The following is a 12,963-nucleotide window of genomic DNA, read 5'->3' on the forward strand; positions in this document are numbered from 1 at the left end:
TGATTTTCAAATAAACACCACTGCATATTTAACTGTTACACATGCTGATGTAACGCAAATGTTCCAACTTGGGATCAATAAAGTATATCTTATCTTAAGCTGATCGATGGCTACTGCCATATTTGCAAAATGTGCCTCTGAACCTTGACAAGTGCATGTTTCAGGCTTATCAATTAATGTAATGTAATGTTATCACAGGGGTCACAAACATAAGACCAGCTGTTAAATAAAGCTCTTCTGACCTTAGCTGGCATGTGGGTATATATATTAATACTGCCCATAATGGGCACAAGCCATTTTCACCCATTTATTATTTATATGTTTTAAATGTGAGTGTTTCCTGTCCCCTAAACCTCCAGGGATGTACACAGTTTAATACTGGCAACTTCTTATTATGGTAAATACGAAAACGTCTTTTAAAACTACAACTCCCAGTAGAGACGTGCCATAGAGAACATGTTGCGAAACAGATTAGCCAGCAAAGAAAAACAACGAACACCTGTCTCATTCAGTGTTAGCAGCAGCGCAGCTCTCCTCATCACCGACATGTCCCTCCGATACCACGACAAAGTTGTTATTGTGACTGGAGGGTCCAAAGGGATTGGCAGAGGGATTGTCAAAGTCTTTGGTAATTATTGTTTATAATGTTGATTTGTAACTGATCAGAGCTTGCGCACTGAAACATTTGCACTTATTTTTTAGTGGAGAATGGAGCCAAGGTGGTGTTTTGTGCTATGGAGGTGAGTCATTTTAATTTTTCGTCAAACTTTTTTCTTAATTCTATTATAATGTGGCTTTATTTTCTCTTGGGCAAGGATTATTTGAATGATAATGTGTTACTTCAAATCGGCACCAAGTGCATCTGTGGTGGAAGAATCAAATATTTAATCTTAGTAAAAGTACAAAAGTGAAAATGTCCTTCTTTCAAAATGTTCCTACTGCAAATGTATCAACACAAGCATAACAAAGTTAACATTTGTATTGTTATGAAACTCCTCCTTTCAGAGTGTGTTTATGAATAATACAAATGTAATATTGAAGGTTGTAATTTGTCAATGTGTAGCACATTTTAGTTTCACTTTATAGTCTTCCTACAGGTTGATCATTTGTAAGGCACTGCTGCAGTTAAATATAGTGGTTTATAAGAGCTCCACTTTCCACCACTGGTTATAACTAAAGTACAGGAGTTCTACTGAGTTGTTTAACTATTATCACCAGGTGCAGTAGGTGAGGCTCTGGAGGCAGAGTTAAACAAAGCAGGGCCAGGCTCATGCAAATTTGTCACATGTGACATCTCCAAAGATGACAACATCAAGGTAATGTGTAACTTTAGTGTTATTGTTCTGGTTATACTGCACTCAGATGTACAATTCCCTTTTTGAATTGACAGTCATGATCACAAGACCTGTAAGTGCTAAGTCAGTCATGTTTTATGTTGTTATTCTTGTATTGTCTTTCACTTCCTGTTTTGTTTTGTCACGTCTCTTTTCAGCTTCATTGACTCCCTTTCCTAATGTGTTCTCCCGCGCTCATCAGCGCCAGCCCCGCACCTGATTGTTTTCACCTGTTCCCAGTTATCTCCTGTTTATATTCCCCTGTTTCCCTCTGTTTATTGTCAGTTCGTCTTGTCCTGTCCCCATGCCAGAAGTCATTGTACCAGCGTCTAAGTATTATGACTCAAGCCTAATTTATGCTCCAGAAATATTTAGTGAGTTTTGTTCCTCACCTTGTGAGCGATTTTCTTTTGTGCTTTTCGTAACCCTTATCACCTCATCAAAGAGTGTTGTCTTATTTTGTACATCCTTATGGAATAAAGTACCTTTTTTGCATTCTATACCTTTGTCTCTCGGGTCGTACATTTGAGTTCAGTTCCCTGTGCTTCCATGTTTTTAACAATGTGGGTGTTGTGTGTCCACCGGCATATTTATGTATTCTTACCAAGATGTCAAAGTTTGTATTTTTCAGTCTCCCAGTTTAAAAATAGCTTACAATCCATTTTACGTTTGTAAAACTCATATGACTCGTTTACCCAGTTCTGTGTTTAGGGTTTGGTTTGCCCTACTAAGGGTGTTTCTGTGTTTTATGAGAGACTGGTTGATTGTTCAAATAAACCCTCAAAGTGACTTTTCTTTTCACCACAGAGATTGATTGCAGTCACAGTGGAGCATTATGGACATGTTGACTGCCTGGTCAACAATGCAGGGTGTCGTAAGTCTCACATTTCCTTCTTCCCTCCACCAGGGGGGTATACTGCGAAGCAGGATTTTCGCTTAGCCGGCTAAATTCAGGGAAAACTCTGGCTTTCCGGTCATCCGAAGCTGGTTCTCTTTTTAGCAGGCTAGATCTCCATGGTAATATATGCTAAGCAGCTAACCTGGTCGGGACCAGGTTAGGTTGCAGGCTAAGAGCTCAACTCAGTGAAAGCACCGCCTGCTGACCAATCAGAGCTCAGTGTGCGGAGTTTAAAGCGATCAAGTCATATTACAGGAGAAAGGAAATACAGAAAAACTGCCGTCGCAGGAAAGACGGCCGGCAAAAATCACCGACTGTGTGAACGTGAACATTAATAGAATATCACCTCCCATCTTCAGAGCAATCTGACTATTATAACATTAGCGTTAAGAAAGCTTACTTAAATATCGGCCACAACATAAGTAACCGGATCAGAGTACATTACAGTCCGCGGCATATCACTTCATAATGTATCACATATCTCCTTATCTGAGTCAGCTGAGCCGTATCTGGCCGTGCAACACTCACAGTGTCACATACTGTATGCAGAAGTATTATTTTAAGCAACACATAAGTTGACGAAACACTCGAGACAAATGTAATTAAAGTCAGATCGTGTTTTAGACGGGGCAGTGATATCATAAACCTGTTAATGTACGCATTCAAACACTTGTTCTTTTCCCAGCTGTATTCACCTTGCAGGTGCAGCTATGTGGCTTTTATCCTGGATAAAGTGTTTAAGTCATGGATGTTTAAAGTTTAACTTCTTCATTTTTGACTAGTATTAAAGTTCACTTTTCATTCAGGAAGTATGACGCTGCGCTGTCAGTGCGCTTCTCCATGTTTGTGATTGGTCGAATGCTCCAAATACCACCCCTTTCATGTGAACGCGCACCTAACTAGATAGGACACGGCTGGCTTGAGCGATCCACTTGATAACCAGCGTCGTAGGACAGTTTAGCGAGAGCGCGTATGTTTTGGATTAGGCCAACCGGCTAACTCAAACATATCCAGGTTAGGTTGAACCAGGTTCGCAGTATAGGCCCCAGATGTCATGATGAAGATGCTTTACATGGAAAGTATTTAGTTGATCTCCTTACCTTTCACCTCTTCAGACCCCCCTCACAAACCCACTGATGACACCTCAGCAGAAGAGTTCAGGGATCTGTTGAATCTGAACCTCATCAGCTACTTCTTGGCTTCAAAAGTAATGTTTCTAGAACTTCTCAAAATCATTAGTTATAACTTTCCTCCATAAACGTGGACCTCTATGGAAGCAAATAATGGCTGTAAGGATTATTATTATTATAATGTCAAAACGGTGACAGAAAAACGCGAAAGAGAGTAAGAAAGAAAGGAATACTTTATTAATTCCTCTGGAAAATGTTACAATGGCAGCTACAGATAATACAAGGGTAATAAGCAAACAACTTTAGTAGTTCTGTAGATTAGGGTGGTCCTTAGTGCCATGTACATTTTCGAATTCATTTATTTTAAGCTCCAACCACCGGAATTTGTTATGATCAAGAAAACTCTCTTGGTGAATTTTATTCAAATTCCAACAACATTTACCCCTCCCTCGTCAACCTTGACGTTTAGCCTCACGTAGGATGGTCCTTAAAATTGAAAGTTGAAAGGTCTACGCTCCAAGCCCCAGAATTCATTCTATTGAATTGAATTTTTTCCTCAATCTGACAACATTTACCCCTCCCTCATCGATCTGGGCTGCCACACCAGCAGCCACGGTGCTGCAACTGAGGCTAAACTTCAAGGTCGATGAGGACCACCCTACTAGATGTGTAATGCTGTACAGTCGTAGCCAAGGTGCAAGTACTGCAAAATTAAATGCAATTATTTTCTAAAAGTGTGTTGCCGATTGTCGAACCTCAGATTGAGGAGGAACAATGCGGATTCCGTCCTGGTCGTGGAACGACGGATCAGCTTTTTACTCTCGCAAGGATCCTGGAGGGGGCCTGGGAGTACGCTTATCCGGTCTACATGTGTTTTGTAGACTTGGAGAAGGCGTATGACCGGGTTCCCAGGGAGTTACTGTGGGAGGTGCTGCGGGAGTATGGGGTGAGGGGGTCTCTACTCAGGGCCATCCAATCTCTGTACTCCCAAAGCGAGAGCTGTGTCCGGGTCCTCGGCAGTAAGTCGGACCCATTTCCGGTGAGGGTTGGCCTCCGCCAGGGCTGCGCTTTGTCACCAATCCTGTTTGTAATATACATGGATCGGATTTCGAGGCGTAGTCGTGGGGGGGGGGGTCTGCAGTTCGGTGGACTAAGGATTGCACCACTGCTTTTTGCAGATGATGTGGTTCTGATGGCTTCATCGGTCTGCGACCTTCAGCACTCACTGGATCGGTTCGCAACCGAGTGTGAAGCGACTGGGATGAGGATCAGCACCTCCAAATCTGAGGCCATGGTTCTCAGCAGGAAACCGATGGACTGTCCACTCCAAGTAGGGAATGAGTCCTTACCCCAAGTGAAGGAGTTCAAGTATCTCGGGGTCTTGTTCTCGAGTGAGGGATCAATGGAGCGTGAGATGGGCCGGAGAATCGGAGCAGCGGGAGCGGTATTGCAGTCGCTTTACCGCACCGTTGTGACGAAAAGGGAGCTGAGCCGGAAGGCAAAGCTCTCTGTCTACCGGGCCATTTTCGTTCCTACCCTCACCTATGGTCATGAAGGATGGGTCATGACCGAAAGAACGAGATCGCGGATACAAGCGGCCGAGATGGGTTTCCTCCGCCGGGTGGCTGGTGTCTCCCTTAGAGATAAGGTGAGAAGTTCGGTCATCAGGGAGGGACTCGGAGTTGAGCCGCTCCTCCTTCGCGTCGAAAGAAGCCAGTTGAGGTGGTTCGGGCACCTAGTTAGGATGCCACCTGGGCGCCTCCCTAGGGAGGTGTTCCAGGCACGTCCAGCTGGGAAGAGACCAAGGGGTAGACCTAGGACCAGGTGGAGGGATTATATCTCTTCGCTGGCCTGGGAGCGCCTTGGGATCCCCCAGTCAGAGCTGGTTGATGTCGCCAGGGAAAAGAAAGTTTGGGGCTCTCTGCTGGAACTGCTACCCCCGCGACCCGACCACGGATAAGCGGGAGAAGATGGATGGATGGATGGGTGTTGCCTTTATGGACCTGATAACTGAACGATGTTGCTCCTGAGGTGAAGTCCTTTATAAAATGATAAATCTTAGGACCCTTCTTTGCTCCCACTGACAAAAGATGTTTTGAAGTGTTTGGAACTCTCACTCTCTTCAGTATGTGCTGCCGTACCTACGACAGCGTCGGGGAAACATCATAAATGTCTCCAGTCTAGTGGCAACCATCGGTCAGAAAAATGCTGCACCATATGTTGCCACCAAGGTGAGTTTATCCTTAAGGCTACAGGTTTCATTATTATAATAAATAAATGTTTAAAATAAAAATATTGTGAAATGTGATCTGTTTTCCACAAGGGGGCGATCATCTCCATGACAAAGGCGATGGCTGTGGATGAGAGTCGCTACAATGTGAGAGTGAACTGGTGAGACAAACTGCAATGTTACTCAGATTCATTATTTTTGGGACAAAACAGTGTGATTCTATGACCTCCTGTTTTTAAGCGGTCTCATAATGTTGTAAATAGTATTCATCAAAACATTTTTATGTGAATCTGGATAAGGTTTCTTTACGTTTTTATCTCAAAATACAACATCATTAGTGAAAGTTGTGCAATTAAAATCCTACTTGGTAAAATTTGAAAAGCATTATCATCCAAATGTAATGTGTGACTGATATATTATATGGGACATTATTAGATTGTTAATATTGATGTATCAGTGTGTAATCAGACTTTTTCTGAGCTAAATTGAATTGCTTTATTTACACGTGTCCATTAGTTTACTCCAGCTGTTCCCCAGGCCCATCCAAAGTGTCACCAGATAAATCTGATTGGTTGTGAGTTATGGAAGAAATAATTATTTAGAATTTTCTCCTATCTTTGGAGAAATAAGCCCCAACAAGTCACTTGATTTTACAATTTTAAGCTATAAACAATTTCAGATAAATGCAGTCAAATAAAGGTACAAAACTTCTCTATGAAATAGCATAGAATGAAAACACTCAGACGAACCTCAAATTTGGAATTAAGTAAACTACATTATTTCTTTAAAATATTGTGAAGATGATAAATTACAATAGTTAAACTCACTGATTTTGTTAAATAAAACAGGAGTTTATATATATATTCAAAACATCCTCTTATATGTTAACATAAAGCATAGTAACTACATTTTATAAAGTGTCTCCTGACTGCAGAGCTAACATCACCCTCTGTTGTCTAATAATACTGTCTGCCGTTTATTGCAGCATCTCCCCAGGTAATGTGCTGACACCTATGTGGGAAGAATTAGCAGGACACTCGCCAGATGCTGCAGCGACCATTCAAATGGGAGAAAATTGTCAGGCAAGTTCTCACACATCTTTAAAAGAGGCGGAAGTGATCTTAATGAAGTCAGAGGTGATGAAATGGCATAACACTTTTGAAAACAGAGAAAAACTTTCATTCTGAAAGGCAAAGAAAATCTGTGAAATCTGGTTACATTTAAATCTTATAATCAGGTCCAAAACGTTTTGCCTTTCAGCAGCTTTTAACAGATAAGTTGTGAGTTAAAAAAAATGCATCACAATAATATTAAAGAAAAGCCCCCCCTCAGTGCTTTTCAGCTGCAGAGAAACGTTTGGTTTCTGCTGAGCGTATGCAGCAGCTAAGAAGACTTGCTGAGGGTTTCAATCATTATGAGGTAGCCGACAGTTTCTCAGACATGGTTGTGTTAATGATTCAAACTGCCACACACTGTGGTCGCCTTATTGGGTTGTAAATGTGAACTCCCTGAATCCTGCATCTAAACAGGAAGAGTTCCCGAAACAGGTTGTTCTTTTGGTTATGCAAATTATTAAAAAAATTCATCCGAGTCACTGGAGGAATTTCACGGGGAACAATAAAAGGGAAGTTCTACTGAAGAGTTGACACAGGGAGATATGAAATACCTGGCTGATCATTATGACTTTTTTATGACAATCTGCATTGTGAACGGTTTATGGTAAACAATACTGCTATATACATATTATATCTATACTATGACATCTATATGTCTCGATACTTGGCACTTTCCCATTCTCAAGTTATGTATTACAGTGATAATAGAGGTGGAGGATGAAGATTTGATGAAGACCGAGACCCTGGTGCATGCATTTGTCACCACCCGCTTGGACTACTGCAATGGTGTCCTGTTCGGGGTTCCCAACAAAACCCTGGACAGGCTCCAGTATGTCCAAAACTGTGCAGCTCGGGTCCTCACACACACAAAGCCCTGGCAGCACATCACTCCCACCCTCATCCACCTCCACTGGTTGCCGGTCAAGTTCCGCATAACTTACAAAGTCCTCCTCCTGACCTACAAGACCCTCCATGCCCTTGCCCCCCAGTACCTATCGGACATCCTTCACCCGCATGCCCCACCCCGGAACCTGCGGTCTTCAGACTCTGACCTGCTCACCACCCCCCGCACCAAACTGAGAACCTTCGGGGACAGAGCCTTCAGTGTGGCTGCCCCCACCCTCTGGAACGCTCTCCCTGCGGAGATTCGCAACATCCCCACACTGGACGCCTTCAAAAGGGCCCTCAAGTCCCATCTGTTCATCAAGGCTTTCGGCCCTTAAATCTATCTGTTGTTTTGTCTGTCTGACCTTTGTTTTGTTTTGTTTGTGCTTGCCCTATTCCTGTAAAGCGACCTTGGGTCCCTTGAAAGGCGCTATAGAAATCCCAGTTATTATTATTATTATTATTTGTTATTGTCTATTATCTTTTGTAAGTTTGCAGTTTTCCCAGTTGAGGGTTACCTGAGTTCACTCTGTGAATCTGCACTTACAGAGAGAAAAAGATCAGGAACTTGTACATTCTTGAAAGCAATATATATGTAGTACTGAGCAAATACACAAGGCTGCTTTTAAAGTAAAATAACGGTACCACTTTACAATAAGACTACCCTTATAAAGGGTTTACGAATAGTTTGTAATTAATTTATTAATTAGGTTGTGAACACTTTATAAATCATTAACAAGCTTGTATAAGACATGAGATAAACAGGGCAACTGTGACCGGTGGCTTGCCAAATAGTGAGCACACATGCATCTGTACTGCTAAGTCTTATATTGGCTACTTAGCTTACTTCGTCTTCTTCATCATCCTTGGTATCTGTTGTTCACTGAGTTGATTCTCGCTAAGTAGCCAATATAAGGCTTAGTCGTCTTGCCAAATAGTGAGTGTGTTGATGTATGAAAACTGTGTTAGAACTGGTTCTTAATGATTAATAAAGTGTTTACACTAATTAATAACCTAATTATAAACCCTTTATGAATCCTTTATAAGGGTAGTCTGTAAAGTGGAACCAAAATAACAATAAGCAAGACGCATCAACTGTATAAACAGCTGCAGGAGCATAAAACACAGCAAGAAAGTGGAATGATGCAACCTCAAACTGCTGGAATGAAAACAAGAATGATCACTGACACGTTGTGTTTTCGTACAGCTGATGGGTCGTATAGGGACGGAGGCTGAGTGCGGACTGGCTGCCTTGTATCTGGCTGCAGATGCTACGTTCTGCACCGGGATCGACCTGTTGCTCAGCGGGGGGGCTGAGCTCGACTACGGCTACAAGAGTCAGATCCCTTCCTGACTGCTTCCTTGTGGTTGTAGTAAAGATGGTTAACAGATTTAATTGTTTAATACAGATTTGACATAATTGTTCAAATATTTTATGTCTCTTGTGTTGCTTTTAGCCAAGTTATTTTTTAAACGTCAAAATAGAAAAAGAAGGTTGGGTAATTCAGCTTGACATACTAAAGACCAGGGGTGTCAAACTCAAGGCCCGGGGGCCAAATCCGGCCCGCCACTTCATTTTATGTGGCCCACAAGCGCTTGCAAAGAATATAATAAGTTTATTATAATGTTACGTGCCGCTTTACAGGAGAACGTTGCCCATAAACTACATGTCCCACAATGCATCTCATTTTGTGACATGCGCAATGAAGAGACATGCAATGATTTGCCCTTGACTTCTGCTTTCAGACATAGTTAATTATTAAGTTATTACCCTATCCGGTAATAATCCAATGCAGAGGAAATATTGTAAAATTATACATTATTTTATATTTATCTATGTATATTTATATAGACTTAAAGTTACCACCGGCCCTTTGAGTGCAACCATAATTCTAATGTGGCCCGTGATGAAATTGAGTTTGACACCCCTGCTATAGACTAACAAATCACAATTTAAACCTTTTCAATCAAACCTCTTTGTAGACTGCAGGTGGCCCAGAGAAGAAATTGCAAATAAAAATGTATACTTTTGTTATTATTGAAGTGCCAAAACTATTTACATTGTAAAATACAATTAAAATATCTGAATTATACTGTTAAAACATTAATATAACCAATGCTTTTAACATTTTCAAATGATTGTGTTTGTATTTTCATTCAATCAAATAAAAAGTGAGATTTCATTTATTAGATGACCAATATGCTTGTCTGAGATCAGTCTGCTTAACGTCTTGGGGCCTTTCTAATTTAGACTCCTCCAGAAATGGATTTCAGCACGCCATGTTGAAGGACATCTAATTTCTCTAAATGCACTTCGAGGACCGAGGATCGAGGAGGCACAGCCCTCTGTCTGATGGACAGAACTGTGTTCATGATGACTTATATATTTACTTTTAATTCATTCACAGTGAGGTATAATGAGACAATAACAGGCTACAGATGCACACATATATATAGGCATATATATATATATATAGGCATATATAGGCATATATATAAAGGCATATATTTATATAAATTATACAATTTCAGAATCAAACAAGTATGAGAGCACTCACAGCATAATAACGTAACACTATCAGAGACTGGATATATCCTCCCCACCCCCTCTCTGGTCGCTACAATGAGGAAATGAAATTACGGGCCAAAAGTTTTATTTACAAGTATTAAAAGTAAGCATAGGACACCAAACCAACTGAGATCTGTCTGTCCGCCGCATCTACGCACACACACGCACCTACACACTGTACAACAAGCACTAAATGGTTTTAGACAAATATCGACTCTTTGTTTGTAGATATCTACTAAAACTAAAGCAAATAAAGAAAGTAATGTACAGTAGCGTGGCGTGGGAAAAAATTTTGGGGAAGCCAATAATACGTCCATTCTTTTGGGTCAGGGGTGTGGTGGTCAATGTAATAACGTAACCAGATGAGTGATTACAGCACCCGGTATCATTTTACACACATTTGTATCATACAGATGCAGGACTTACACACGCCTGTTATCTAACCGACAGGTCCGCACGCACTCTCCAGCCCAAACTCTAATAAGCATTCATTCACAAACTAAATCAGGAGACCTTTAACGTTTTACGTCCGATTTGCTCCTTTTTCCCTCGCTGTACACAGCTCCAGTTTGGGCATTGGCCTGTCATCAGATTGTATTTGTTGTTGTTGCTGCTGTAGCGGAAGTTTAGTACAATTATTTTTGATTAAATACTCCAAATCTCCACCCTCCATAATTGCACTTGCTTCAGTTTCTTGCTACTTTCTAACGGCGGTGAGAGTGATGCAGTGAGCTATCTATCTTCTATCGATTAGATTTATGATTCAACAATTATAAAAGTAGGGTGGACATGTGGATATTATCCGACTGAACAAAACGTGCATTTATCTAACAGGTTCGTTTTCCACTGACCTTATTTCGAGCTATTTTCCAAAATCCTATGGAGAAATCCCATTGCTTTTTTGTTGAGGGAAGCAGGAGGGAAACCGAGCGCAGCTTACTTCCGGGTTTTAGGACGCGTCACTGCAACAATAAGTTGATGCGATTTGATTGGATTGTGAGGCAAGGGAAGCCAGCCGCCTCTGGCTTCCCTTGGCATGGCCTTGACAAATCACAGGTTGGCAGGGGCATGACGTGAGCCTTGTCTGATTGGTCAATCCCTCAATTTTTTTTCACCAAGGAAAGCCAATTTCGTCTGGCCTCCTCTACTGTTTCACCATAACATCTACAGGGGCGCTGTTTCACTCTTTGTAAAATACTCAATGAGAATGGGGGAGAGATGGACCGGCAGCAACACACAACAAAGAATTTCCGAAACTAAACAAAGTGTTTTTATTTATTTATTACAATTATAACTACAATCCGAAAAAACGGGGGAAGCCTGGCTTCCATTGGCCTCCAGGAGAAAACGCCACTGGTAATGTAGGTCTGTTATACTGAGTGATATATATTCTACACAGGGGCGCCGCCAGGGATTTTGGGCCCCATGAAAATATATCACATCAGACATATACACCACCAGGCACAGGCCACTTTGTTTATAAATTACCTCGAGGGCCGTACCAAATGGTCTAGCGCAGTGGTTCTCAAACTGTGGTCCGCGGACCACTGGTGGTCCGCGAGGGTACTGCAGGTGGTCCGTGGAAAAAAGCTAAATAAAATCCACTTTTTATTATCAAGGATTTTCGGGGACCACCTCATATGTGACTAGCTCTATCAAAATCAGTCGCATTGACCTGAAGACACATTTTGAGTTGTATACACTGTCAGGAAAGAGGAGATTCCTAGCTTTCTAATGATATCAGGCAGTGGGGTAGTGGTCGTTGGGCTCATCGGACATTTATGAGAGAAAATCTCTAATGTCCGAGTGCAAGTGAATGCACCACAAGACACGAGCCTTGTAACCCCTCCCCCGGCCCTGGCGCGAGCGTGGAAATATGATTGGCGGCGATTTCATTTGAACAGGACAGCGCAAAACGAGAAGCATCCGGACCCAAGTACTGTAGACGGAAGGAATGACGTATTTGCGGTCTACAATGACAGAGAAGAGACTGTAAAGTTTGGCTGTACTCAGCATTGAATCAAAACGCACTAAAGCTTTGGATCTTAATCAGTTTGTGAGGCGTTTTGCTGAACAGAATGGTAATCACCGCATCATAACAGTGATTGACAGCTGATAGGAATAATATAATTGTTAATATTATCATATTAATTCAGACAAACTTCGATGAGACAGTTAATTAATGTACTTATTGCAGTCTGCATACATTTGGTACCCCTGGTCTAAGAGTGAAACAAACTAATTCAGTTATTGTCCAGTTAAAATGCATTCAATTATGTCTGCCATCTTATATATTTCTATTTAAGGCTTTACTGATGTGCCACAATAATGTCACCTAATGTTATTCAGTTAAAATATAAATATTTTGGCTTTCCAAGTTAACATTGACTGCGATTAAATCAGCATATACTTCTGCCAGGGGATGCCACCCCTCAAAATCTCCTGCCACCCTCTTGCCACCCCATGAATATTTTTCTAGATCCACCCCTGAGTAGGCTATATTTTTCGTTTCGTTTAATAAGTTAATTTCAGGACAACTTTGGGAATTTGGGATTTTGTTTTCAGATTTAAATAGATTTTGAAAGTGGAGATAGAGAGAGAGAGAAACAGTGCTGTCTGCTTAGTAGCAATACTAGCTCAAGCCTTTATGCAACTTACAGTAGGCCTATCCATTGTTTATGTTACTTATATGCCTGTGTGTCCATTGTTTTGAGTCTGTGTGTGTTGAGCGCAGCACCGTCTGCTTTTTGCAGCACAGTAACTAAAGCATAACGGTAGTTTTTTTGTAGACCTGTCTGCCCG

At 41.5% G+C, this 12,963-nt stretch overlaps 1 protein-coding gene across 1 annotated transcript; it reads left to right on the forward strand.

Moving 5' to 3' along the window:
• The first annotated feature begins 524 nt into the window (after positions 1 to 524).
• Positions 525 to 9,749, forward strand: hsd17b14 (hydroxysteroid (17-beta) dehydrogenase 14). Its single transcript, XM_034088863.2, has 9 exons — positions 525 to 628; positions 703 to 744; positions 1,219 to 1,316; positions 2,142 to 2,208; positions 3,348 to 3,439; positions 5,489 to 5,593; positions 5,686 to 5,753; positions 6,578 to 6,674; positions 8,800 to 9,749. Exons 1-9 carry the CDS (start codon positions 547 to 549, stop codon positions 8,944 to 8,946), a joined length of 798 nt encoding a protein of 265 aa, XP_033944754.1. The 5' UTR covers positions 525 to 546; the 3' UTR covers positions 8,947 to 9,749.
• Positions 9,750 to 12,963: the final 3,214 nt, after the last annotated feature.

Source organism: Pseudochaenichthys georgianus, chromosome 8, assembly GCF_902827115.2.
Source record: "Pseudochaenichthys georgianus chromosome 8, fPseGeo1.2, whole genome shotgun sequence".
In the NCBI taxonomy this organism is placed as follows: Eukaryota; Metazoa; Chordata; class Actinopteri; order Perciformes; family Channichthyidae; genus Pseudochaenichthys; species Pseudochaenichthys georgianus.

What these genes read in the sequence shown, in the direction of transcription:
- hsd17b14 (XM_034088863.2), top strand. Translation starts at nt 547, where the DNA reads ATGTCCCTCCGATACCACGACAAAGTTGTTATTGTGACTGGAGGGTCC. An exon ending in GGTCAACAATGCAGGGTGTC is followed by an intron (nt 2,209 to 3,347) that starts GTAAGTCTCACA and finishes TCACCTCTTCAG; the next exon opens with ACCCCCCTCACAAACCCACT. An exon ending in CACCATATGTTGCCACCAAG is followed by an intron (nt 5,594 to 5,685) that starts GTGAGTTTATCC and finishes GTTTTCCACAAG; the next exon opens with GGGGCGATCATCTCCATGAC.